General features: G+C 43.6%; 1 protein-coding gene across 5 annotated transcripts; it reads right to left on the minus strand.

The window, feature by feature from the left end:
- Positions 1 to 3,889: 3,889 nt before the first annotated feature.
- On the minus strand, positions 3,890 to 26,029 carry SETDB2 (SET domain bifurcated histone lysine methyltransferase 2). Of its 5 annotated transcripts, none has more exons than XM_082334265.1 (15): positions 25,975 to 26,029; positions 25,251 to 25,397; positions 21,666 to 21,725; positions 19,649 to 19,771; positions 18,127 to 18,192; positions 16,842 to 16,944; positions 15,590 to 16,156; positions 13,915 to 14,031; positions 12,545 to 12,687; positions 11,885 to 12,110; positions 9,809 to 9,893; positions 8,757 to 8,865; positions 7,638 to 7,969; positions 6,377 to 6,465; positions 3,890 to 4,126 (listed from the first exon to the last, which is right to left on the minus strand). In XM_082334265.1, the coding sequence occupies exons 2-15, from the start codon at positions 25,282 to 25,284 to the stop codon at positions 4,009 to 4,011; spliced, it is 2,172 nt and encodes a 723-aa protein (XP_082190391.1). In that variant the 5' UTR covers positions 25,285 to 25,397; positions 25,975 to 26,029; the 3' UTR covers positions 3,890 to 4,008. The 5 variants fall into 5 exon arrangements, with proteins under 5 accessions (XP_082190391.1, XP_082190389.1, XP_082190392.1 ...); XM_082334263.1 differs by having other exon boundaries at positions 12,545 to 12,714; XM_082334266.1 differs by lacking the exon at positions 21,666 to 21,725 and having other exon boundaries at positions 12,545 to 12,714.
- Between the last annotated feature and the right edge of the window lie 87 nt (positions 26,030 to 26,116).

The raw sequence follows: 26,116 nt of genomic DNA on the forward strand, positions 1-26,116 counted from the left end.
TGTTCTTCAACACAGAAAAAAATAATTCTCTGTGGAGGAAAACCAATTGCAAGTCCCTTGTGATCTCTTCTTCCAAACCTCTGCTCTACAGAGCCATATAGTTCTGCTGAAATAGGTGAAGCTGGAAATTAGTGCTCAGTAATCTTCTGGAAACAAAAAAAAAAGAGTTTAATGTGCTCCAGACCAGTTTCTTTTATACCTATGCCATAGGTGATCTTGAACTGTCTTTGCATTTGTATGCTCACCTTGGGCGCTAATATTTATTTCCCTGTAGGTCATGGAGCCCTTATATGTCCTCACATCCCTACTGTCCCTCTGTTGGGACAGTCCTGCTTGCCATCCTGCTCACCATAAGAGAGTCAGCAATGTCCACACTGCATGGCTGGACCACACCGTTTCACAGGAACAAGGTACCACCCTGAAAAAGCCTAAATTTGTTTCAGAATTCCCCTCTGCTGGTCCTCCATCAGTGTTGTAAAACCTATGCTCCCCTGCAGGTCAACAGAAACTGTGAGTTCAGGGCATCTTCACAGCTCTGCTTCATGTCTCAATGAGACTAATTCCCATCAGGCACTCTTCTTCTGTTTTGATATCACTAACAGGCTGACAAGAAGTCCCAAATGTGTCATTCCACCGGTGCTTTCGAGTGCTTCACTTCGAACATTTCCACCTATTCTTCCGTCGGTGCTTGTGCTCGGTGCTTTTGCATGATACTCTGCTAAAGCACGAGTGGCACGAGGGGCTACGTTCAGAAATCCGCCCATCTCTGAGCTGTGTAAGGGCAAGCAGAGGAACTGATAGCTGAGCAGAGAGCAAGCTCAGATGAGAACTCTGGCGATGCCTATTGAACTGGCACAGCCATTATCTGCAGAGGATACTTACCAGCCACCTTCAGCAGAACCCATTCTAATAAAATCACAAAAATGGGTGGAAAACATACCTTGTGAGGTAAGTTTTCACGAGGATAGGTTATGATCTCTGGTCTGGTATGTTGGATTCACAAGCAGTAAAAGCATCAGACTGCAAGGGGACTAGAAGCTGGGTTGCAACCGCTATATCTAGTGTATCCTCGCGTGGAGGAGGAGAACGAAGCACCAGCCTGAAGACAGACCTGATGAACACAACTAGCCAAAGAGCCCCATCTCATACACATACCTACTGTAAAATCCACACTGACAGCAGGCTCTTGGATAGTTGCAGACCACACAGAGCAAGTAAGCACTGTATCTTTTGAAACATCAGGTCTGTTTTCTGCAGCAAGAAATAGAGCTTTTCCTCACCAGCTCAGTACCGTTATTCCTACCACCAATGTGGGAAATACAATCAACAGCAGTAAAATGTACTTTTTCCCCCCTTGATGCTTTAAGGACATTCCCATCTGCTTTTCCACGTTCAAGTTGAGCTTGGAGACAGACATTTTCTGCATCCTCACTTGTTTAAAAGGCTTACCAGTTGGCCTGCCGTGCAGTCTGGCATGTGTCTGCAGGTTTTTACAATGCACGATGTTATCATAAGGCACATGCCCTCCGAGTAGAGGCGGATCTTCAATGAAGCAAGAAGCCAACTGAGCTGAATGCTGACTTCTGCTAACATGGTGGTGCCCCTCCGTGACAGAGGGGTGGAAGGGGACTGATCAGGACAAGAGTGGGTGGTTCTGACCCTCTGAAGGGGTACTGCACCAACACTGGGGGTAACCCCACTCTTCTGCATTTAGCTCTGAAGATGCATGATGAAACCACACACAAACCTGTACTGCGATGACTGGGACAAAAGCTGAGGAGGGGTTTGCTTGACAGATATGCCAAACTGTCAAACAGGGCCATGGGAGAGAAGAGCTGAGGTTTCATTGTGAGCAGAACAGTTCACAGGTCTGATATCTCTGTTAAAGGTCCATTTTTAACAGGCTTAAACTCCTCATGCATGCTGAGACTGTTGAGAAATGTGAGAGCACTGTCTGTTGCAGCACAACCCCATGGTTTTTAAGCTTGAAGCATCCAAAACAAACTCAGCTTAGGCCCACAGGTACTATGTTTGTCCACAGTTACAGAGCTGAGATGCAACCCAATTAAAAGACGACTAACCCTAAGCCATATGGACGTAAGCCATCTGTTGCCTCTTGGCCTCAGGGCCGAGAACTGGTTCCTGCTTCTCTTTCATTTTGCAGTATAGCTGTAGGCTTGAAATCTCTATTCCATGGCTGTGGCAGTCTCTCACAGGCATATTTCATTCCCATATACAATTGCCTAAATCATCACTAACTCTTGCAAATAGTATTTCTGTCTGCTCTGCAAAACAAGGAATCCAATGACAAAATGTGCTAATGGCCGAGCAAATACAACAAACAATTCTGCATGATCTGCCATGCACGGCCTCCCACAAATTCAGGAAGTGCAGGTAAGGTGAATGGCAGGACCAGCTTTAAATCCACCTGTGACAGATGCATTCGACTCCTTGACCAAACTAGCGGTAGTTGGGTTCAGTCTCCCAAGGAAGCAAAAGCCTAGGCTATAACTGGGCCAAGAACTTCTCTAGTTCCAACCTGTTCTCTGAAAACCCACACAGGAACAGGGCGACACGGTGAGCATCGATGCATATGGGCTTAGAAACTGGAACACCGATCATGCGGTTAGCACATGAATAGCTGGGGGTTCTTCCAAGACTCACTTATCAAGGAACAAAGAAAGTTGTGGGTACAAAGAGTCTCACGCTTATCTTTTCCATCACAGGTAATTTGACTATGAGCCAACCACTTTATTCCATATATATGAAAGCCTGAGTGAGCCTTCTTTGAGCTTTCCCTGCTAAGCAGCTGGCTGCACAGTGGTGATCTCCCCTTGAACTGGGACACCTCTCAAGGTTGCTCCTTGAGGCTGAGAGACCCCTTACCAGCTGCCGATCTTTGGTGAGTGACTGATATTGCACATGACCTTGAATTATAGTGCACTTAGATTTTGTATTGGTAAGTTTGATTTTGTATTGGTAACTTTGAATCATTATTATATCCTCTGCAGTAAGTAACAGAGTGAACCTTGCTGTCGAACTTTGTTAAGTCTCAACTTTCATAACACCTTACTTCAATAAAACCACTTTTGCCGATACCTTTGGCAGTGGTTCTTCAAGCGGTCTAAAAGGCCTGTCCACAACACCACCTTCTTTGCACAAGGTTCCAACACATTCAAAAGCCACACACCTGCACACCCGTCCCTTGCTCCATTTCAGAGCCGCCTCCTGCATCTGCATTCAGTTTCACCTAATGTAGCTTGTTTCTCTCCTGCCAACAAACCACATGGCAAGGACTTCTGTGGCCCACTTGTCCCCCACTACACAATACGGCACTGAAATGAGGCACACGGGATTTCTCAAGGATTTCTCTGTGTGTCACAAACATGGGGAGGGATGCAATCCAACAAAAACCAGTCATTCCTCTCCTGCAGCAGCAGGACTTGCCCGGCTCACTTTGTAGCATGAACACAGCTCTCCACACTGTTCTGATTAATCTCATCACTGTTCAAGACTATCTGTCCCCCTGGATCCACCAGGCTTCGGTGCATTTTAATAATTCTTAGCCCCCAAACAGGCAGACTTGCATTCATACGACTTTCAGAAAACAGAGTTTTGCTAACTCAGCATTGTGAAAGGGCACAGAAAACATCAACTAACTGTTGCTCTGCATCAGTCATGTTTCTGCTGCAGATGGCACAGAAGCATGAGTTCTTCCAGTGCACTGTGAACTCTGCTTGCAAATGAAAAGAGAGGGGGGAAAAAAAAGACTAGGAGCAGAGAAATTAGCTAGGAAAAGTCTGATGCCTGTTCTTACGACAAACAGTTCCAGTCCTGCAAACTACAAAAGTAACATTTAAATGTAAATTTAAAAAATGATCAGGTAAAAGGCATTTTAGTTGAATGTAATTAGCACCACAGACTTAAGTGTACTATTCGCCGTGCAGTAGTCCCTTCCAGCATATAAATCGCCAGGTACATGATGCGTTGACAGTAGGAAAGCTTTGCCTATAAGGTTTTTTTCCTGCACTTCTGAACTCCACACTGACAGGAAATCTCTGTCTCTGGCATGCTTCCAGCTTCATAACCATAATCCCACGTGAGTTCAGTTCCAGCTTTCACATGCCTAAGAAAGTAAAACACTCAGTCAATTTGTTTGAACTAAGTGAAACAGTACTGTGCTTACAATTTGTCACCAACGACTCACATGCAAACCCCAAAATCATAAGGGGCAGGCAGCATCACACAGGCAGCTTGCTGGGAGAGAACCAAGAGATATAAGGAGTCTCTGGCACACGCATGCTGCTTTGCCTACCAGAGCTATGGAGAGTGCAAATACCCACACCTAGGAGAAAAGACTTTTATCAAGGAGTGCGATAGAGTCAGAGTCTAAACAACCTGCTCTAACTTCGAGGCAAATTCTGGGAAACAAAAAAATCAAGCAAAAAAAGGAAAAAACACGTAAGTGAATACATCTAAATGAAAATGCAGACAGTTTTGTTATTTTTACTACGTACAGTGCATCATTGAGGTTTGAACAGATCTCTAGATACACTGGTGATGAAGACTATCATCTTTGGTCTGACAAGCTATGTTTTAATGCAATTGCACTGTCTATATGCAGAAAGCCTAAGACTTAGAATTAAATACATGCTCCTCATGAACCAGCCCCTCTGACAGTACACGAAAGAGAAGACGTTTCTAAGGTAGGAAATTCATTGCCCAAAATGAATGCCAAATTAAATACTTGAGACTAAGATGCTGAGGGACAACTGAGGGAAAACACAATAAAATACGAGTATTACAAAGAGGAGAGTAATTGCCTGATATTTCTCACTGGATATGATGTAAGGAACATCCAGTGAATTACCAGGCAGCAGGCTGAGAACAAACAACGAGGACTTTTCAAACAGCATGTAATTGCAACCTGGGACTTTCTGCCTTAGGATGTTCTGGAGGCCAGAACTGTAAAACAAATAAAAAGGTGACTGGGCAAGTTCATGGAAGATAGATACACAATTAAGCTCAATGATCCAGATGCAGTCCTTAATGTAGAAAAGTTGTAAAAGGGTGATTGCCAGAAAGCAGGAGGGCCAGCCAGGTGAACATTCTTTCCACAATCTTCTTCCCTAAGTGTCTTCTGCTGACCACTATTACCTCTCTCCACTGGCCGCAGTCCCCACTAATCACTTCTTTACCTAGTACCTAAGCAAGAAAGACCCTAGCTAAAACAAAATCTTTTTTCTGACATATTTCAAAACATTGTCTTCACAGTTCCTGGAAGCCCTCCTCACAGAGCAATCCACAGCATCCCTGTCAGTATGGACCAGGGTTGCAAGGCTCCCCAGAGGATCAGTGTTCCCTGGGGTTGGTTTGTCTGAAATGAATCCTCTCCTCTCTATTGTAAGTTCTCACCTAGTACTCCCGCTGTCACGTGCACCAGCTAGCTTCATTCATACAATTAATCTTTCCCCTCCTGGGTTTATCTACCGCTTTCTTGTGTCTTGCTGGCACCAGCTCTCTGTACCTCCCTTTCTGTCATCCATTAAGGGAAGACCCACATCTTTTGCTTTCAGAGGAAGTTTTTACCTCTGAGTATCCTAGTGCCACCTCCCCAGGACATGGTGGGCTTCACAAAGTCCTGCTTCTCTTGGTAGCTGCGAGGAGAAGGCCTGAAGCCAGCTTGTCTGGCCCACAAAGTGTCTCAGCCTTAAGACTCTGCAAGGTCCAATCCTGCCCTGTGAGACCCAGATCTGCTGGCCCTTCCTTGAGACACAACACTGGGATCACTGAATCTTGGCTTTCAAAATGAACATGCTGAGTTAAACCTATTTTTTCACTGAAGAAGATTATCACTGAAATAGATGCATCAAAATTAAGCTTCCCCACTTTACGTTTCTGTGCAAATCTGAAAAAAACCTCATTAGTCATAATCAACAGCTGTATCTCTTCAGTCTTTAGTGCACAATAAGAAGTCACCAATAAGAAGGTAGTTTTATGGTTTCAGTAACAAGTGATAGGACAAGAGGAAACGGCCTCAAGCTGTGCCAGGGGAGGTTTAGGTTGGATATCAGGAAAAACTTCTTCACTGAAAGGGCAGTCAGGCACTGGAACAGGCTGCCCAGGGAAGTGGTTGAGTCTCCATTCCTGGAGGTATTTAAAAGATGGGTAGACGTGGTGCTTAGGGACATGGTTTAGTGGTGGACTTGGCAGTGTTAGGTTAATGGTTGGACTCGATGATCTTAAGGGTCTTTTCTAACCTTAATGATTCTATGATTTAAGTATCTGACCCCCCTTAGCATAATTATTTGCTAATAACTAAGCACTGCTTTTTCTCCTAGTGCCTTGAATGAACATTAAACTTCCAAAAATTCACCTGTTTGTGAAGAAAGCCACCCATGGGAAACTTCTGTTGTGAGTCTCTACAAACACGCTCTGTGCAAAGAGATTTGGGCAGCAGCTGTGCTGTAAAACAGAATATTTGAATTAGAAACAGTGAAACACCTTGTCGTTCGCTGAAAAACCTATTTTGTGTCAGATATCTGTCACTAGTAAAGGTAATTTCTTCCTTCCCTTCTCCAGCCTACACAGAATCTCTACTACTCAGTGCCATTGCTACTTATTTTTGCAGTAACTATGTCCCTTTAAAGTATTATTTCCATCGTATTACGAAAGTACTTTTGCCTAGGAAAACCAAGTTCTTCTATCAAGCTGTTCTCCAGAAATTTATGGTGAGAATTCATCTTTGATTCAGGATGCACCACAAATAATCAGTATGCGACAGACATATCTCGCTGTCAGCCAGGGGAGCAGTGCTAGGGAGCAAGCAATAGATTAAATGATTGTGTATGTTGGCAAAGAGATACAAGATGTGAAAGGTCGTTCAGGTGCAGGTATGGACACGTGTATGGTCATGGATGCAGAAGAAAGGTTTCATCAAGACACACTACTAATCTTAACACCATATTACCTCTGCAATGAAGAACAGCTTAAATGTATACACGGATTTTGCTGTAAGAGACATATTCATGCCAATGAAGAGAAGTTACTCGCAGACGTGTCTATGGAACATTTATCTTAGTTGGAGGTACTTAGTAATCATTACTATTTCTTGGCGAGTCAAAATTGAGAGACTTATTTAGCAGATATGTACACAGTATGTTACACTTTCTGAACCTATGATTGAATGGTAGAGAAATTTCCTACAATATCACAACACTTATCCTAAATCAGCACAAGCTAGAATTTACAATGGTTGGGGAACAAAAAACGAGGATGGGAGAAGGCTTGTGGTTCAACAAAATGTGCCATTTGCTCTCTGGACCCCCAAAAAGGCTGTTCAAAAATTCAGGAGAAAGATGTCACTCGTTACTGGGGAATATTTCACTCAGGAACCTAGTGGTGCCAAAAACTACAGCTAGTATGTAGCATGCATCATCTTATGGAGGCACTAGCAGCCGGTGTGACCCAACCTGCTGTTCTGTCACTTCAGAGTGCAGGGAGCACCATGCAGACTGCCTTGTCATGCACCTACCACATATATGGTTCATGTGCAAAAGCCTTCTAGTTTATGCAAATACATCATTTATTTATTTAAGCTAAGACAACTAAGAGAACACATGCAACTTTTTACTTACGTTAAGAAAACGACCCACATTTCCTTCTTTTGTGGCATCCAGTACATAAATATTTTCTTCATTAGCATTCTTCAGAAGCATCCTGTCACCATCAGCCTCCTCACAAAATGCAGCTTGTTTTGTCTGCTCGTGATTTCCTTCTTTGCAGTCAGCTTTTAGCGGTACATTTTTGGATGGCCTCACAACACACGTGTCATCCAGCACACCTGACTTGCCACAATCAATGCCCTGCAGAGACAGACTCTTTCTTTTGCATTCTGCACTGTCCACGTCAGCAGACTCGGTCTGTCCAATTTCCATCAGATGTTCTTCCTTCTGCTGCTGAGTGGATTCTGTCAACGGACACGTAAGTTATTGTTCAACGCCAGTTTAAAGCCAAAGCCTTTCCTTTGTTTGGCCCTGAACTCTTATCGACCCACCCTTCTTTGTTCTGCAAAATGTATGCAACTTCCTTGCTATTTACAAGTCCATAACACAACTACTCTTTTCCATGCTTCTCATCAATCCTCCTGCAAATGACTGTATCCTGCTGCAGTGCCTAAAGCACTTGCTCAAGTCTCCTGCGAGTGACCTAGCCTCTCCCTTCTTCTCAAATCCCACTCCAAATTGATTTCTTCCACATAGCATTTTATCATCATTCTCCACCTTAATTCCTGAGAGAATCACAAACTGTAATTAAGACAGAAACAAGATGACGTGCAAATAGCATCAGTTTCACACTGCCTCTTCAGCTTGAGGCCCCCCCACCCCTTCATTACATCCTGTTCCATTTTTGTTGACCAGAACACGTATTGGGTGTGACACAAGAAGATTTGCAAGACTGACTTTCCCACAATTGCACTGTATTTGAGAAGCTGCTGTCAGGACTGTTCAACATGTCCCAAGATCAACTTTGCAGGCAAAAGATTGCCCGGTACCAGTTAATGCACTGTAATATGCAAGGCAGCAATAATTTCTGTACCGTTCAGCTCTCTTAAGACAGCCTAAGCGTTATGCTTATCATTCTACTCCGAGAACAGGCCTGCCCGCATCTGAAGACCACTTTCTACATTTTAAGTCTATCACCTGATGGGGCACAAGCGTGCTAAGAGCGCAGTATTTATAGCTCTGTAAACCTACTTTCGTTTCCTTTCTTTGTTCCACTGGTTAGTTTTGTTTTGCTTGACTGATGAATCTGAGAACTATTATCTTCATCTGAGCTGGCACTGTGCACCAGTGCATCAATTTCCTTTAAACAGAATAAAAGATAATGAAAAGGCTGTGATGTATTGTTGCTGTATGGAACTCTGGGTCAACACAGGATAGCAAGTGGGTTTTAGGACTCTAGGGTTGAAGTTTCAAATCTGCTGTAATGCATGGCTATGGCTGAGTTTCAAAAGTCCATACATTTACTGCAATGCAACATTTATCTTAATTTCAAATTATCCTTCGGAATAACCTGGAAGGAGCTCCCCACTCAACAAAACATTTAAGTACGTGCTTAAGTCCCAACAATTTCACCAGAATTTAAACATGTTTGTGTAAGTTGTAAAAAACACAGTTTCAATAAGATGGACAGAAGTGGCAAGACTTCTCCTCTCCCACCTCAAAAAGGCTCCAGAATGGACAGCACTGCCGAACGTTAGCATGAAAATCCCACATGCATTTCTTAAATGCAATGAAGAACCCACAGAGTAAGTTTACCCCAGTTTCCCTCCTTTGCACGTATTTGCAAGCAACACTTCACACCCAGGTCAGATCAAATTCTCCCAGCTGTGCCACTGCATGAGAAATCTGTGTCCAACTCCTGAGATTTTCTTCTCTCCCTGCTATGTCATTCTTTGGGGACACATCACAAAAATATTATCACTCTAACGCCCCAACTCTGCAGTTAGTTACAACAGGGGGTGGAGGGGAATAATGATTTCTTAAGACTCTCAAGGCTGGAGTGTAAGTGGAGGGTGGAGAAGGGAAGGCTGTGAGAGCAGTGTGTGCTGGTCTCAGGGAACATGTTGAAGGACTGATAATGGAGAAGGGATGGTGTATAGCTTCCAGCACGCCAGCTTAGTTCACAGTGTGACACAATCTCATGAAGAAAGATCATTAGAACTATTTAAATGTGTAAGATGAAAAGGTCAAAATTAACATACATATTCAGCACAGTGAAAAATGAATCTAATAAAGCCACTTACCATTTTTAGCTGGTGATTATGAAAAACAACTGCTCTAGTTCCAGGCCTTCTCGCGGTTGCAATACTTAAATTCCTTGGATGACCCCTGTACAGAAAGGTCAAAAGGAAATTATAAAAGACAAAAAGACCCATAAGTAACTCTCACAACACACATTTCTCTAAGAGTCTCTAGTTCATAAAGAACAGACTACACGAGAGTCCGCAGTCTGGCCTTGCCCCAAGTTTTGTGACTATTTTGCCTTTAAGAATGGAGGACCTAGGTTAGGTTCTCAATAGTATTTGTAAAAAAACAGTTGCTCATACTTTTTTGAGAGATCAGCAGCTGCTTTTACATCCTTTCCCAGTTCTCCTGCTGAGAACCAAATTCTCTGTTGTTTTACTATTATTATATCAGATCATCTCAAAACAGAGCGCCTACAGAGTTTTGCCTTTTTCCTGCTACCACTTTCAGCAGTTTTGACAGTGCAGCTTTCAAATAGGAAAGCAAAGGTGTTGCAGGGGCAAAGGATAGAGAGGGAGACAGAGGGAGACAGTCACAAAAGAACCTCACTCCTTCACATCAGGAGAAGGTGGAGGAAGGATGGGAAGCAGTATCTGGCATACACATTTAAAACAATCTAAAAATCACATTTATTTGGATTATGTTCAGAGTGCAGTAGAAAACACCAGTTTCAAAACTAATATTAATATCTGTACAATGTCTAGCAACAAGTAACAGCTCTTATTCACGAAAACATTCAACCTAAAACATTTATATGTGTTTTCTTGCCACAAGAACCATCATGGTACTTCTTTGGGCTACTAATAACGGCAACAAATGTTACTCTTTAAGGCTTTCTTAAGATTTAAACCCCTTTGTAAATTCAAAAGGTGCAGTAGCCACAAGAACTTGTGACATTATTACGTGATTACATTGTTTGTCCTTTTAATGGCAATCTGTTCGGGTGAATGACATGTCAAGCTTAGCACACTGATGTCCTCTCGAAGGTTTCTCAGATCAGCTGGACTGTCATTTCTTAAGAGGCAGAATAACACAGTCTTTTTGTCTGTCATATTTTTTACACAGCCTATATGCAAAATATTTTCATTCTCAGGAAAGGAAATTTATGAGATTTGAGGTAGCAGTGCAGTAAACGCAACTTTAAAACTGTGCTTCCCTGCAATTTTTAGTAACACCACTTAGTAGAAGTAAACTCTAGCTGATTGCTGACAATTATGTAATTTACAAAGTTAATAATTCGTTAGGTTTCCAAGATACTGAAATGCAAGTGAGAATATACTGGCAGGTATTTTAAAAAGTTTCCATTTGCAATTTCATGGTACTTCTCAAAGATCCACAATAATCTTCTACTATGAAATGAGCAAGAATTTGCAACCATTTCTGAGTAGTACAAAGAAAGCGTTTACAAAGTAGCATGGCAGAGCAAGGAATAAAGTTTAAGAAAACAAGCTCCCGACTTCCTTCTGAAAAGACTACAGCATGCTATTGACAAAGCCACATGGTTATTTTGAAGTAATTTTATTTTAGGAATCCTGATAGGCAATGAGACCCTGAGTGCGAAATGAAAACAGGACCAGAACTTTTGCATAATTCTCTGCAAAAGCAAGGTGTTGTCAGACTCCTGACGGGAAAGGTTAAGACTCCTAGCAGGAAAGGTTATGTTACAAAGAACAAGAGGTTTAGAGACTGGGAGCAAAGGACAGGACGGTTAGTGGCTAATTTGTTATCAAACCCTTCGGTGTCATCAAGTATCTTTAAATCATTTATCTCAAGCACCTTTTATTAATTCTTTCCAGTTAGCATAATGATTAATGCCCTGAACAGATCAAGTACACCCAGGAGATGAACTGGATTTCTAGGAAATGCCAAGTGGTACGCACATGAAGTAAAATTAATATAGAGGAAAAACTCTGTCCCACTAAAAGAAATAATCAGGAATTAACAAAAAAGTTGAGAAAAAACCCCCACCACCCTCAGCTGAGGGACATTCAGTTCTACTCTAAGTTTTACAAGGGACTTTCTAGAATAGCGGAATATTAGTTTTGTTGTGCTTAAGTTTGCTTTGGTAAACTTACAGGGTTGATTTATTTTCATTATCCACAGTCCGAGACAAAGATTCCTGCTTCTTAAGAAGGTCATTTTTGCCAGTCTGCACTAGTTCAATCACAGAGTCTGAATCAGTGTCAAGTTTTCTTTTTTTGAAAAAAAAGCCAAGGCCTCTGTCATTTACAGCACTCTTCTCTTTCAGGTTTTGACCAGCATCTCCCAATATTTGAACTTCAGCTCTGCTCATTAATCTGCCTGGAAGAAAAAGGAAAGATTTTTTTTTTTTTTTTTTTTTAATTGTTTGCTAAGATGGGTCACACTTACTATCGCAGCTCAAATTTACATTAAAAAAAATACAAGGACATTATTTGGGAAAGCAAAATATGAATGCATTTATACTGAAGGAAAACTAGCTCTGGCACAGGATGCACAGACCTGCGAAGGAAAAACGAACAGTCTGAGACAGGCTTTGCTCCAGAATGTTTTGATTGTTTGTCTGGCACCATTGCATTGCAGAATTCTTCAAGGTTCTTCAGCCCGTTTGATCATCTTGCAAACTAAGATTATATTGACTCACTTCTCTTCCAACCCCCATATTTCCCTGTTTGGTTCTCAAAAAAATTCCAGGGTGTAGGCCACAGGAGAGGGAGAATTATGCTATACATCTTCCACAGGTCACTTTCCGTTACCTGAGTAAGTACACACAAATGTCCCCTTGTCGATATCATCTAGGCAGCGGACACCCCAGCCTTTCTTCTCTGTGTTGAACACTTGCAACCTGACCTGAATGCCATGCTGTACAACTCTGTTCTGACACATCATCTTGTCACACCTGCACAACACACTACACTCATAAATTCTGTCAAGAGGAAGCAAAACAAAACACAATATAAAAGAATGCATTACCAAAACAAAGTTGCTATTATTAATTTCCATTCTGAGCATTAATAAGGCAGCTGACTGAAAAGATAAAGACTCTGGCTAAAACTGGTTGTGCAGCAGTGCTCTGAAGCTCACAACTTTCTTGATTGCTGATTCATCAACTTTAAAAGTCTGTCAGCCACATTTTGGTATAAGTAGACAAGAAAAATAAATGCTACCTTTTTATTTTATAGGAGTAAATCACACAGAAGCAGAAACCCCTATGAAGCACCTCATTTGATGCTGGAACAGATTTTAGCAAAGACAACCTGTCTGCCCGGACCTCACTGTAGCTGTCATGAGTTTTAGGATTTAAGTAAATATTTCTAAAAGAATTCACAGTTGTGCTATTTTTGGATTTGTTTCTGGGTTCGCTGGCAGCTTTAATTCTGCATGCCAACCATAAACTAACATCGCACAGCAACAAAGGACTGGAAGGGGCTCCTTAAGCCTCTGGGTACAGTCCTTGGCTATTGCAGAAAGCTACCTTGCACAATTCCGCTCCTAAACAACTGAGGTTACTGACACCTTCCCCAGGCCACATATTGATCCATGGGACCTGAATAAGAGAAAGAGCAAACGCTTGCAGCACTGGGACGGCTTTGGAGACTCTTGGAAGAGTCACACGTAATCAAGTCTGGCAACAGCAGCTGGCTGATACTTCTTTAGGACTCTGGTCCTACAGAGCAAATGGACGGACAAGATGTGGCTACTGCTTCCCACTTCTTTGGCTGATATACGCTGTAATGGTCTTGCGATACACCTCCTTCCCTTGTGGCAGGTTTCCTTTCCCTCTCCCTTCTCCCCGTGGCATGCCTGAACGTACCACCACATGGGCCAGATATGGCCTGAGCTCCTGGACCAGCTAATACTATGTTACTCTTCACACTCTTCTTGGACTTTGAACTAAGCTGTGAAAATTGTAATATCCGCAGTACAGAAGTGTTTTTCCCTCTCCTACTACTCAAGTCACATTAATTATTTGTTATCATCCTGATCTGTCATTAAAATTGTGACAAAAATGGAAGTCACAGTAATCCAGAAACTGCAATTATTTTAGTCTTGTAGCACTTACACTACAGGAGTAAAATAAGAGCATACAAATAAAATAACAGTTAATAAGTTCTGTCTTTCTTACCCACTAGGAACAGGTCCCTCCAGTCTTTTGTAACTGTATCCATGGGATGTTTTACTACTTGAAGACAGAGTTTTACTACAGCCTCTTGCAGTTAGCTGTAGGCATGCACATTTTGACCTAGAAGGTAACAGTAAAACATCTCAGAATGTATTTGGGGCAGCATAAATCAAACACAAACCTAGATAGTTTAAAATGTACTTGACTATACACACACATACACACTTTTATATATACCTATTTCCCCCCCCCCCCCCCCCCCCCCAACACTTTTACTCCACAAGGCCATTTCAGGCACCCTACCCTTCTTTTTGTCTCTTGCCTGGTTATTTGTGCTTTACAATAATCATGTTCTCTCCACCCCAACCCCATTCTTCTGCTAAGCTCTGTAAAAGGCACATGTCAACAGCTGAAGTACAACAGAAATTTATTATAAGCAAGGCACTGTCAAATGGATTGAATGAATGAGAATCACCTGTTCTGGCGCAGCATCCTGGCCTGTTAGCCACTACGTCGTTACCTTCCTCCCACCCTAGCCCCCAGGAAGTGAAGAGTTTCACACTGCGGATTGGAGACCTCAAGCAATAATGCTGGTCTTTGCCATCTTCTGTCATGACAACTCCAAAGACCCACAGCGGTTGTGCAAACTGCAATGGACCAAATCCTGAACCCCAAAACCGCACATCAAAAGCATCTCAACTCTTGGGGAAGTTCACTGCAAAGAGGCAGCATGCTATGTGCTTGCTGTTCCCCACCGCTCAACTGAAACTAAATAACTTTAATTACTGAAGCTTCATTATACCAGGATGTGATTTCAAGCTTTTGTTGGGTCACGGGCAATTACACTGCACACCAGCACATGCCATATCAATAATACAAAATGGATTCAAAACCAAGTAACACCTACAGGTAGAGATCAGGTCAAAGACAAACACCCTTCAAGAAAGCAAGACAAAATCATCACCAAACTCGCATATGTTAACAGTGCCAGGTTCCCACAGAGTAATATGTAGCCCAGAGTTACTGGACTTTAGAAAAAGACAGTGGTGAGCAACACCATTGGAACTGCTCAGAACATAAATGTGTTCTGTGACCACAGAGTTTCATAGTTTCTGTTTAGGCAAGGGGAAGGATGGGATGTAGAGGTTGTGAACAGGGACATTTCTTCCTCTGCCCTCAGTAACCTTCCAAGTCCCAAATGATCTGATCTCTCCAGGCTGTCCCATCCCATCTCCAGGATACCATCCCACAGCAGGAGCTGCAGCAGAAGTTGTCATGCAGGATCCTTCCCTGCCTGCCAGGAAAATGAGCCTTCCTCTGCTGGCAAAAGTCTCCCTTCCCCACTCTTTTCCCAAAGCTGAGAGATCTGCTTGCCAGCTCCACTTGGAGAAGAAGCACTGCCAGTTTGGGAAGAAAGGGAAAGGAACACAATAATCCACCTGTTGCTCGCTTCCTTCCCTACAACAGAGGCTGGATGGGTAGGAACACCCAAGTTCTGGAGAAGACAAAGACACAGTGGTGTCAGAGCAGGACACAGGACAACTACCACAGATATTCCAGCAGCGTTGATCCTTCATTATTTGGCACTGTTTGGTGCTGCGCACCTTCACAGTTACACCACCACCCTACTATTGAGGCATTGCGCGTCACTTGTCTGGAATTAGATTTTTCTACCTACCTATCAATGCAGCCATCTGTGCAGTCACATGAATCAACAAATATGCTGGAGAAATTGTTGAGATAATATCCACGCGGCCACGATGCCCTCCGATACTTGAAATAAGGTAATCTTGCGCGGTCAAGATCATTACAGAAGGAGACGGGCACAGACTCGGCTCCATTGCTAATATCAAAATCAAACACGAGGGGTTCGGGATTTACAGTGTTCCTGCCCAACAGTACGTATGTGTTGAAGGAGAAGTGATCAACAAATAAGAAATTGCACTCAGTTTCAAATAGGTAATTTTGCACATCTTGGAAGCTTCTCAGACTTCGGCCACAAGGAGCTTTATAATTCACATCCAGTGTTTTTGAAAGGCAGTCTGCTTTTGCATGGCGTCTTTGAAAGTGAAACAGGATTGGTATCTTAAGAGGATTTTCACCCTTGTAGGAGCCCGCTGCTCTGTTGGCAAGACATGCACTAGAGCACTTGTGGTTCTGATACTGCAGGTTTAAAGGTAAATCTTGAATTTTACTAGATGCTTCTTTACTCCCTGAACCTGTTTTCTCCATCTCCTCCTGTTTGCTATTTGGAATAAAAAAGACAAAAAAGAAAAAAAGAGCAGCATCTTAGACAACCAGTAAAACGCTCAGGTTTTTAGTGGTTCAATATTATTAACGCGGGAAAGAAACAGCCCATTGCTAGAAGTTCAAGGATTTCACTGAATCACTGTTTGCATTGCGTTACTGTCCTAACATCATATGAAGACATGTTCAGTGGCATTCAAAACACAAACAAACAAAAAAGGTAACAGCTTCTTCCTAGAAAGAACTTACATACTAAAACACAGACAGGACATTAAAAAGAAAAAATAAAAGAAAGGAATGATATCTTTGCCCCCATCTTCCAAATCAGTATCTGAGGGTAAATACAGAGAGACTAAGTCATGTGCCTGACAATCTGCACAGTCTGTGAAAGCCTGAGAACTAACCCTGATAATCCTGGCAATACTCATGGATCTTTATTCACAACCAAATGCCCTCTTTTATTCTGCAATGTTCTCACGTGGTAAATTAGACAAGTCTACTCAAAACCTCAGGTTTTGCATGTAGGGCAAGGTAAAAATATTTTCACTTTGAAAACTGTCAGGATTCAAAACTGGGTTTAAAACTTTGAATTTAGAAACAGAAGAGAGGGCTTAAAATGTCTCTCAAATGCACTAACGAATATGTCAAATAAGGAACTGGAATAAGCTATTACACGCACTGACCTGCGAGAACCTTCTACAGAGTTTGCAGTGTTCCCATTTGTAAGAAGACGCTGCAGTTTGGGTTTGGTTTCCTGTATGCCATCTCCGTCAAACACATCACTTACTGAAAAAATTTGAACGCAAGCAAAAACTTCAGCAATCCACATTTCAATTTATAATCAAACTTACTTTAGTTACTAAAGAGATAATTGCCAAAATACATTAAAAACAACGCACTGCTGTGAGCTACAGCTAACAGAGTATGCTAGCAAGCGCCCTACTAAAAAAACAATCTGCTTTTTATAACTGTTACAAAAATCATGTGTTTGTATATTAGGTGTGCAAGTGACTGACTAGCTGACACGCAACACACACTGTCACGCTTTCTCTCCTGCTCCTCCTCTCCCTCCCTCTCTCTCTTTCCCTTTCCCCAAAGGGGAAAAACTTTGGTGTGCATCAATGAACTTGAGGCAGAAATGCCCTTTTTCACAGACCATCAGGTGATTTGCACGTTAAAATCTTCCATGTAGCTTTCAAAGTGCACTGAGACAAGACACATATGAAACACACATACAGATTTCTCTTTGTTATTTGAGGTAAAAGGATGCCAGGGTATGACAGCGAGTGGAGCCATGCTGTGGGGGATTGACCCTGGCTGGACGCCAGGCACCCACCAGAGCCGCTCTATCACTCCCCCTCCTCAGCTGGTCAGGGGAGAGGAAATATAACGAAAGGCTCGTGGGTCGAGATAAGGACAGTTTAATCAAAGCAGAAGCAAAGGTCATGCGCAGGAAAGCAAAAGGAAAACAAAAAGATTTTATTCTCTACTTCCCATCAGCAGCAATGTCCAGCCACCCCCCCAGAAAGCAGGGCCCCAGCATGCCTAGTGGTTGCTCCGGAGGACAAGCACCATAAAACCATGAATGCCCCCCCCCCCCCCGCCCCGCTTTCCCCCAGCTTTTATTACTGAGCGGACGTCATATGGTATGGAATATCCCTTTGGTCAGTCTGGTACAAGATGACTCTGCTTGCAGCCAGCTCGGGTTCATCAGGGCTTACTAGCTCAAACTCTCTTCGCTTGGTACAAGCCATATACACATACACACAAACCACAAAAGTACAGATCCAGGTGAGAGTCCACAGCCCAGTACCTGAGGACACTAATAATTATGTTTTTTCCCTTGTAATGCTAACAGGCTTCTCAGATCCATTTTATTGATTTCAACAAAGGGAAATAAGCTCCTGGTGAGTAAAACAAGACAAACTAAATACATATACCAAATAAATACAATCGAGATGCACATACCATTTGTCAAGGTTAAGAGATCACCTAGATTAGCTTCATTCACCAGTGCCCAAGCCTGCCAGCATTCTATGGCAAAACCCAAAACAAAACAGATATGAAGCGTCATTTAAGTAATGATAATAGGGACAATGATAATAGGGACTACTAAAAGGGGAAGCAAAGTGTAAGGCCTTCAGAGACACTTGTTTCCTCAGTATTCTAATCTAGAGCATTGCAAGATTCATACTATTAGAAACCTTTTGCACAAGTCCTTAATAGACACATCTACAAATTACAATAAAATTACAGCTCATGCTAGTAGTTGTGAATGAGCACCAAACATCTTCCGGCTTTTGGAAAGCTGCTGGAATGTTTCCAAACACACACAAACCAGTAACCTCCAGTAGCAGTAATACACACAAACACAATTTAGTGTAAGTTGCTCTCTTTACTTTGTCATCAGACTAGTCATCTTCCAGCTAAGAAGGGCTGGATCTTGGCAGACCAAATTAATGCTACTCCTAAACTGGTGGAAATGGCCTTCAGATAGTAAGAACACAAAGGAGAGACCAGTTCTGTCTCAATCTCTTACCACATGCAATAAATATTAAAAGCTGTCAGACAAATGTCAGAAAAATCCATGCTAATACTTTAGTTTGAAATCTTTACAGAACAAAGCACAGAAAAATTCAAATTTAACTATGTCACAGATTCATGGTGTCATCTGGGGATTCAAGTTCAACTTTTACCTATGCACTGCTGTAAACTTTTGTCATAAAAATCAAGATGTGGGAGCTCAAGTACACAAAAAATTGTGCTACCAATTTAGAGCAAGCAGTATAATGCAGAGTGTGTGGCTATACCAGTTTAAAAGCATCTTACGCTACTGTACATTTTCTTGCACAAAACCAGCAATAAGATCCATAGATTTCATTTACATGGGTCACTTAATAAAAAAAAAGTAATTTTTCTGAATTAAATAAACCAGTAAAAAGAAACCTGCGTACTGCTCCAGCCTTATCAGACTTCTGATTTTGATGTAGACAAAGGGAACTTATTTCCATGAAAATCAGGAACAATCTTAAATGCATTGCTGTCACATTTTTCTACTAATGTTTCAAGTTATAATGGTGTCTCTGACATGAAATAATACTTATATGATTATAATCCCACCCCAAAACCATTCAGTTCTCTGAGATCAGCTTGAAAGGCTAAAACTTCTGACGATAAACAAAACACAAGGCACTGCAGATATTTCATTACTTCTCAAGAATAAACACTTCAGTTCCATGTGCTTAAGAGCCACACAGTGTTTGAAAAAGTATGCAGGCAAAACGAGAAAATGGCAAAATGCACCTGAAATGCACCCTTTTTTTTTTTTTTTTTTTAAAAAGCAGATATATTTTAAAAGTGCTTAAAAATGCCAACTACTAAGTAATTTAAATTCAGAGGTATCTGAATTGTGGCAGATATCACACAGCCCTACACAAAGCAGGCCACAGCTCCCCTGCAGTCCAGCTTAACCATTATAAGGATTTCAAACCTTGGTTTGTGGCAGTTCCATTCTTGATCTTTTGCTTTAGCAACAGCAGCACATTTTGCACCTGCTCAAATATGACATCCACTCTTCTATCTCCCAGTTGTGTCCAAAATGTCTTCAAATCACCTGAAATGCAAATTTCCATTTACAAGTCTGTACAGCTCCCAAGAAGTCTAAAAATACAAGTAGCTCCTAGTGGACTTTTCAGAGACTCCCTCTCATTTCACTGGGAGGCACTTCTGAAAAACCAGCAAGGACAGCTGTCTTCTTTTGCAGGTTTTAACCTTCAGAAATCTATTCCTAAGCCTAATCATGAAAGTGAAATAGAAGTCAACTGACAAACTGGAGTGGCTTCTGATGGTCCGTGATGCTCCCTTCAAGTGACTTTTCTAGCATGTCTACAAAGGGTGCTGTGGAAGCCTTCCTCCAAACACTAGCAAATTAGTCCCATTATAAATTTATCACTGCTGAAGCTCATAGAAGTGACACAGGAGAATATTTTCAACTGAATGAACTGAAAATATTGTTAAACAAAAGACATTTGGAAATTTTTTTATAGCTGTAACCTCCCTTAGCTACACAAGCTGACTACCCTGTCCCATCGATATTTTTGGTATGTTTTCTAGGGAAAAAAATGTTCAAAATATTTTCAGATAAAAGCAGTTTGATAAATTTTGTTCACCACGTGGTATCATTTGCAATAACTAATACATCCCTTATATCGTGCCTCTTTCCTCCACTAGAAATATTTATAAAGAACATTTTGTTTAAAGAAATGTTTTTTAAGCTACTGGTTCAGAACCTCTTCTCTTCCAAGCGTATGTACCTTTGAGGTACTAAGCCCATTCATGAAAGCTCTTGTTAAAACATTAGCAGTGCATCTTTGGCAAGGACTCTGGAGAGGGAATATGGTTCAGTGTTGTCAACAGACGATGCCAGAAAAGACAACAGGCTCTCTCTCATGGTTAATGTTTCTCTTCCTCAATGATCAAGCACAAAAGAATAAGTAAATCTGTTTTCCTAACTCTGTTTCTAGAAGCAGAGTCCACCATCACCATACTAGGTTTACATTCCACTTTCAGACAGTAAATCTTGCTTGGCAAACGTATAATAAGAAATAAATATATTTAATATCTGTGTTTAAAAATACACATTCAGAAATTCTAGTAAGAAGCTCCACTGCTGCAGATAAAAACTGCTGTCGTTATTTCTTATCTGTTCTCAGATATTTCAATACATTTACTAAGTCTGGATATCACTGGTGGATAAATTACTTCAGAGGATGGGTGACAGAACACAGTTTTTTAATTTCTGGGTCATCAGTTATCATCTTGCGTAGGCCAAAAGGAAATAAAACATATACTACTATGTGTAGTGCTCAAACCACTCACTCACCTTGGAAATGCTTCCCCAGTTCTCATGCTGGAGTGCCCCAAAACTGCAGCGGCAAAAACTTGGTTTTGCACAGAGAAGCAAAGATTGCCTATGAAGTTCATAGTAAAATTTTTGTTTCAAAAAAGACAGATGTCCACATCACTAATCTCCTCTCCAATGTTAATGCTGCTATTATCAACCCCAGCCACAAGGACAGGGAATGAACAGACACAGGATGCATCTACCTCGTCAGCATTCAAAATGATCTCACCAGCTGGTGACTCAGGGCGTGGACTGGCATCTAGTGGCAATAGTTCTAAACCTGGCTGAGGCCATGACCTCTGGAGGTATTTTATTTTCCCTTTATAGGATTCTTGTGGCCATATACCTCTTTTTTCAGCATTGTGCAGGGGAATGATGCTAGAGCAAGAAACAAGCAGCCAAGGCCAGGGCTACTTATGCCAGCTACTGGAAAAATACTTTGGTGCATGTTTCCTATAAAGGACCTGTAGTGCTGCCGACTAACATCTTACACACACACCATAAAAGGCAAAACGATTGTCTTCTGGTTATCATTTTCACACCAGAAGTGGTGCCAAATATATACTACCTTCCCCCTTCCCTCCATAAATCCAAATTATACTACCTTCAACCCTCTCCTCCCTGGAACTGGTAAGGTTCTCCACTTCAAAGCAGTCACACAGCACTGCAAGAGATACAGAATGGACAAGTAAGGAAGAGATCAGGTGAGAAATTAAAATGGTTGTAGCTACTTAGTTTTACAAAATTTATACAAGTAAATACTATAGCAGTTATCAGGTGGAGCACTGTGTGACAAAGTATTGTGGTGAAAGTCATTCCACTTTCAAACAGTCATCCCATGTCTTGTCATGACCTAGCTGAAGAACATTCAAATGAAATAAGCTGTATGAGGAAATTTTTTTTACATGGGTCATTTCTTATTATCCCTCAAGCATGAAGCTGTTATGAGATGACCCATACTTTCCAGCATATTCAGCTGAGCCTACATAATTCCCACTTCCTATTAGAATCATAGAATCGTTTAGGTTGGAAAAGACCTTTAAGATCATCAAGTCCAACCGTTAACCTAGCACTGCCAAGTCCACCACTAAACCATGTCCCTAAGCACCCTGTCTACCCATCTTGTAAATACCTCCAGGGATGGGGACTCAATCACCTCCCTGGGCAGCCTGGTCCAGGGCTTCACAACCCTTTTGGTGAAGAAATTTTTCCTAATATCCAATCTAAACCTCCCCTGGCACAACTTGAAGCCATTTCCTCTTGTCCTATTGCTTGTTACTTGGGAGAAGAAACTGACCCCTACCTCACTGCAACCTCCTTTCAGGTAGTTGCAGAGAGCGATAAGGTCTCCCCTCAGCCTCCTTTTCTGCAGGCTAAACAACCCCAGTTTCTTCAGCCGCTCCTCATAAGACTTGTTCTCTAGACCCTTCACCAGCTTCACTGCTTTCTTTGGACACGCTCCAGCACCTCAATCTCCTTCTTGTAGTGAGGGGCCCAAAACTGAACACAGTATTCAAGGTGCAGCCTCACCAGTGCTGAGTACAGGGGGACAATCACTTCCCTGGTCCTGCTGGCCACACCATTCCTGATACAAGCCAGGATGCTATCAGCCTTCTTGGCCACCTGGGCACGCTGCTGGCTCATATTCAGCTGGCTGTCAACCAACACTTCCAGGTTCTTTTCTGCTGGGCAGCTCTCCAGCCACTCTTCCCCCAGCCTGTAGCATTGCATGGGGTTGTTGTGACCCAAGTGCAGGACCCGGCACTTGGCCTTGTTGAACCTCATACAGATGGCCCTGGCCCAACGATCCAGCCTGTCCAGGTCCCTCTGCAGGGCCTTCCTATGCTCCAGCAGATCAACACTCCCACCCAACTTGGTGTCATCTGCAAACTTACTGAGGGTGCACTCAATCCCCTCATCCAGATCATCGATAAAGATATGGAACAGAACCAGCCCCAATACTGAGCCCTGGAGAACAGCACTTGTGACCAGCTACCAACTGGATTTAACTCCATTCACCACAACTCTTTGGGCCTGGCCATCCAACCTTTTTTTTACCCAGCGAAGAGTACGCCCGTCCAAGCCACAAGCAGCCAGTTTTTCCAAGAGAATGCTGTGGGAAATGGTTTCAAAGGCCTTACTAAATTCTAGGTAGACAACATCCACAGCCTTTTCCTCATGCACTAAGTAGGCCACCTTGTCATAGAAGGAGATCAGGTTAGTCAAGCAGGACCTGCCTTTCATGAACCCATGCTGACTGGGCCTGATTCCCTGGTTGTCCCGTATGTGCAACACGATGGCACTCAGGATGATCTGCTCCGTGACCTTCCCCAGCACTGAGGTCAGGCTGACAGGCCTGTAGTTCCCCACATCCTCCTTCTGACCCTTCTTGGAGATGGGCGTCACATTTGCTAACCTCCAGTCAACTGGGACCTCCCCGGTTAGCCAGGATTGCTGACAGATGATGGCAAGTGGCTTGGTGAGCACTTCCACCAGCTCCCTCAGAACCCTTGGGTGGATCCCATCTGGCCCCATAGACTTGTGTGTGTCTACGTCGTGTAGTGGATTGCTAACCATTCCCCCTTGGATTATGAGGGCTTCCTTCTGCTCCCCATCCCTGTCTTCCAGCTCAGGGGCTGGGTACCCCGAGAACAACTGGTCTGACTGCTAAAGACTGAGGCACAGAAGTCATTAAGTACCTCAGCCTGTTCCTCATCCTTTGTCACTGTGTTTCCCCCCGCATCCAATAAAGGATGGAGAGTCTCCTTAGCCCTCCTTTTGTTGCTAATGTATTTATAGAAACATTTTTTATTGTCTTTTACAGCAGTAGCCAGATTAAGTCCTAGTTGGGCTTTGGCCCTTGTAATTTTCTCCCTACATAACCTCATGACATTCTTGCAGTCCTCCTGAGTTGCCTGCCCCTTCTTCCAAACTTCATAAACTCTCCTTTTTTTCCTGAGTTCCAGCCAAAGCTCTCTGTTCAGCCAGGCAGGTCTTCTCCCCTGCCAGCTCGTCTTTCAGCACATGGGGACAGCCTGCTCCTGTGCCTGTAAGATTCCCTTCTTGGAGAATGTCCAGCCTTCCTGGACTCCTTTGCCCTTCAGGACTGCCTCCCAAGGGACTCTGTCAACCATGCTCCTAACCAGGCCAAAGTCTGCTCTCCAAAAATCCAAGGTAGCAGTTCTGCTGACCCCCCTCCTCACTTCTCCAAGAATCAAAAACTCTATCATTTCATGATTGCTATGCCCAAGACGGCCTCCAAGCGTCACATCACCCACAAGTCCTTCTCTGTTCGCAAACAAAAGGTCCAGCGAGGCACCTTCCCTAGTTGGCTCCCTCAACAGCTATGTCAGGAAGTTATCTTCCACACACTCCAGGAACCTCCTAGACTGTTTCCTCTCCGCTGTATCGTATTTCCAGCAGACATCTGGTAAGTTGAAGTCCCTCAGGAGAACAAGGGCTAGTCATTGTGAGACTTCTCCCAGCTGCTTATAGAATATTTTGTCAGCCTTTTCATGCTGGTTGGGTGGTCTACAGCAGACTCCCACCACGATAGCTGCCTTGTTGGCCTTCCCCCTGATTCTTACCCGTAAACACTCAACCCTATCGTCACCATCCTCAAGCTCTAGACAGTCAAAACACTCCCTAACATACAGGGCTACCCCACCGCCTCTTCTTCCTTGCCTGTTCCTTCTGAAGAGTTTATAGCCATCCATTGCAGCACTTATTATATCAGCTCACATTTCTCTCTTTTTTTAAAAAATTAATGCTGGCAGTACAGCAGTATTGCAACTAAACTAATTTATTTAGGAAAAATGAAGGCTTTATTAGGTAAAAAATTTACTGAATCTGTTTATCAACAGATGCAAGGTAACACAAGATATCTCCACTGGAATAACACTAAGGAAAAGTAAGGCAGCATTTTTCAACCACATTGAAGATGATACCAAATTTCTGACTATCACCACTAATGACAGAGAGAGCATAAAATGTACCTTACTTACAATCGTTTCTATCGTTTCTAGCTACTTAATCATTTCTATGCTATAACTGAAAAAACATTTCCATTCATTCTGGCACAGAAATTTCATTCAGCTGACTGGGAAAAGAGGTTAGGACTGTTGATTCCTGTAAGAGTTTTTCACAAGATCTGCCTAGTGACTGTTCAAAACATTTTTTTAAGGCTTACTTCTTTTCTCATCCATCTTCTGGGGCAGCTGCATGGAGGGCTGTTACTCTTGTTGGGATATCGCCAGCGCCGAGCCCAGCTCAGGTACGAGAGGGGTGCGTTGATCTCGCTGTCCTCCGATAGCGCTGCAGGGCCAGGGCCAGGGGCCTGCGGGCAGGAGCCGGGCTGCCTGTCAGGCTGGGAGCGCTGGGCCAGCTCTTGCCAAAGGCTAGCATGGGGTGAACCTGGGGGGGGGGGGGCCTGTGGGGGGGGCGGGGGGCGAACCTCGGGTTGGGGGAGACTCTGGTCAGGGGCGGCCGTGGGACACGGGCGCACCAGTCGGGGCCGGGCCCCAGCACCTTCCCCCCGCCTGCGGCCAGCGTCCCTCAGCGCATCTGGGGATGGAGGAGAGAAAGGGAGGAGAGCCGCGCGGCGCCGGCGGGACACGCTGCGGGGCGGGGGTGACCCGGACCCCCCGGACTCCTTCAGGCAGGCGTTCCCTGCGGCGTAGGGAGCAACGGGCTGCGGCCCGGGGGAGGCCGGGCCGACCCCCCCCGCCAAGTGACAGGCCCCACGCGGCTCCGCCTGCAGCACCCGGCGTTAGTTACCGCCTCCCCGGGGGCTTTGCCGAGCGATGGGCGCGGCCCCACGGACCGGGCCCCGGCCGCTGCCCTCCTTCTCCTTCTCCTCCTCCTCCTCCTCCTCGCTCGCCCCCGCCCCCAAGCCCGCCCCCGCTTAACGGTACCTGTGGGCAGCGCACGGCCGGGCCGGGCCGCGCTCCCCCCCCGCCCCGCCGGGAGCGCGCAGTGCAGCGCCGCCCCCGCCCGCCAGGGGGCGCCACCCCGCCAAGGAGGCCCCGCCGCCCCCGCCCCGCCAGCCAGTCCTTG

The sequence above is a fragment of the Platalea leucorodia genome (assembly GCF_965183815.1).
Source record: "Platalea leucorodia genome assembly, chromosome: 2".
NCBI classification, from domain to species: Eukaryota; Metazoa; Chordata; class Aves; order Pelecaniformes; family Threskiornithidae; genus Platalea; species Platalea leucorodia.

Excerpts from the sequence above, each read along its gene's own strand:
- SETDB2 (XM_082334263.1), bottom strand. The coding sequence starts at position 25,284 with ATGCAGCTGCCCCAGAAGATGGATGAGAAAAGAA. Across the intron at positions 19,772-21,665 it reads CAGGGAGGAGAGGGTTGAAG|GTGATTTGAAGACATTTTGG; the intron begins GTAGTATAATTT and ends TTTGCATTTCAG. Across the intron at positions 7,970-8,756 it reads AACAAAGAAAGGAAACGAAA|AATCCACTCAGCAGCAGAAG; the intron begins GTAGGTTTACAG and ends GTCCGTTGACAG.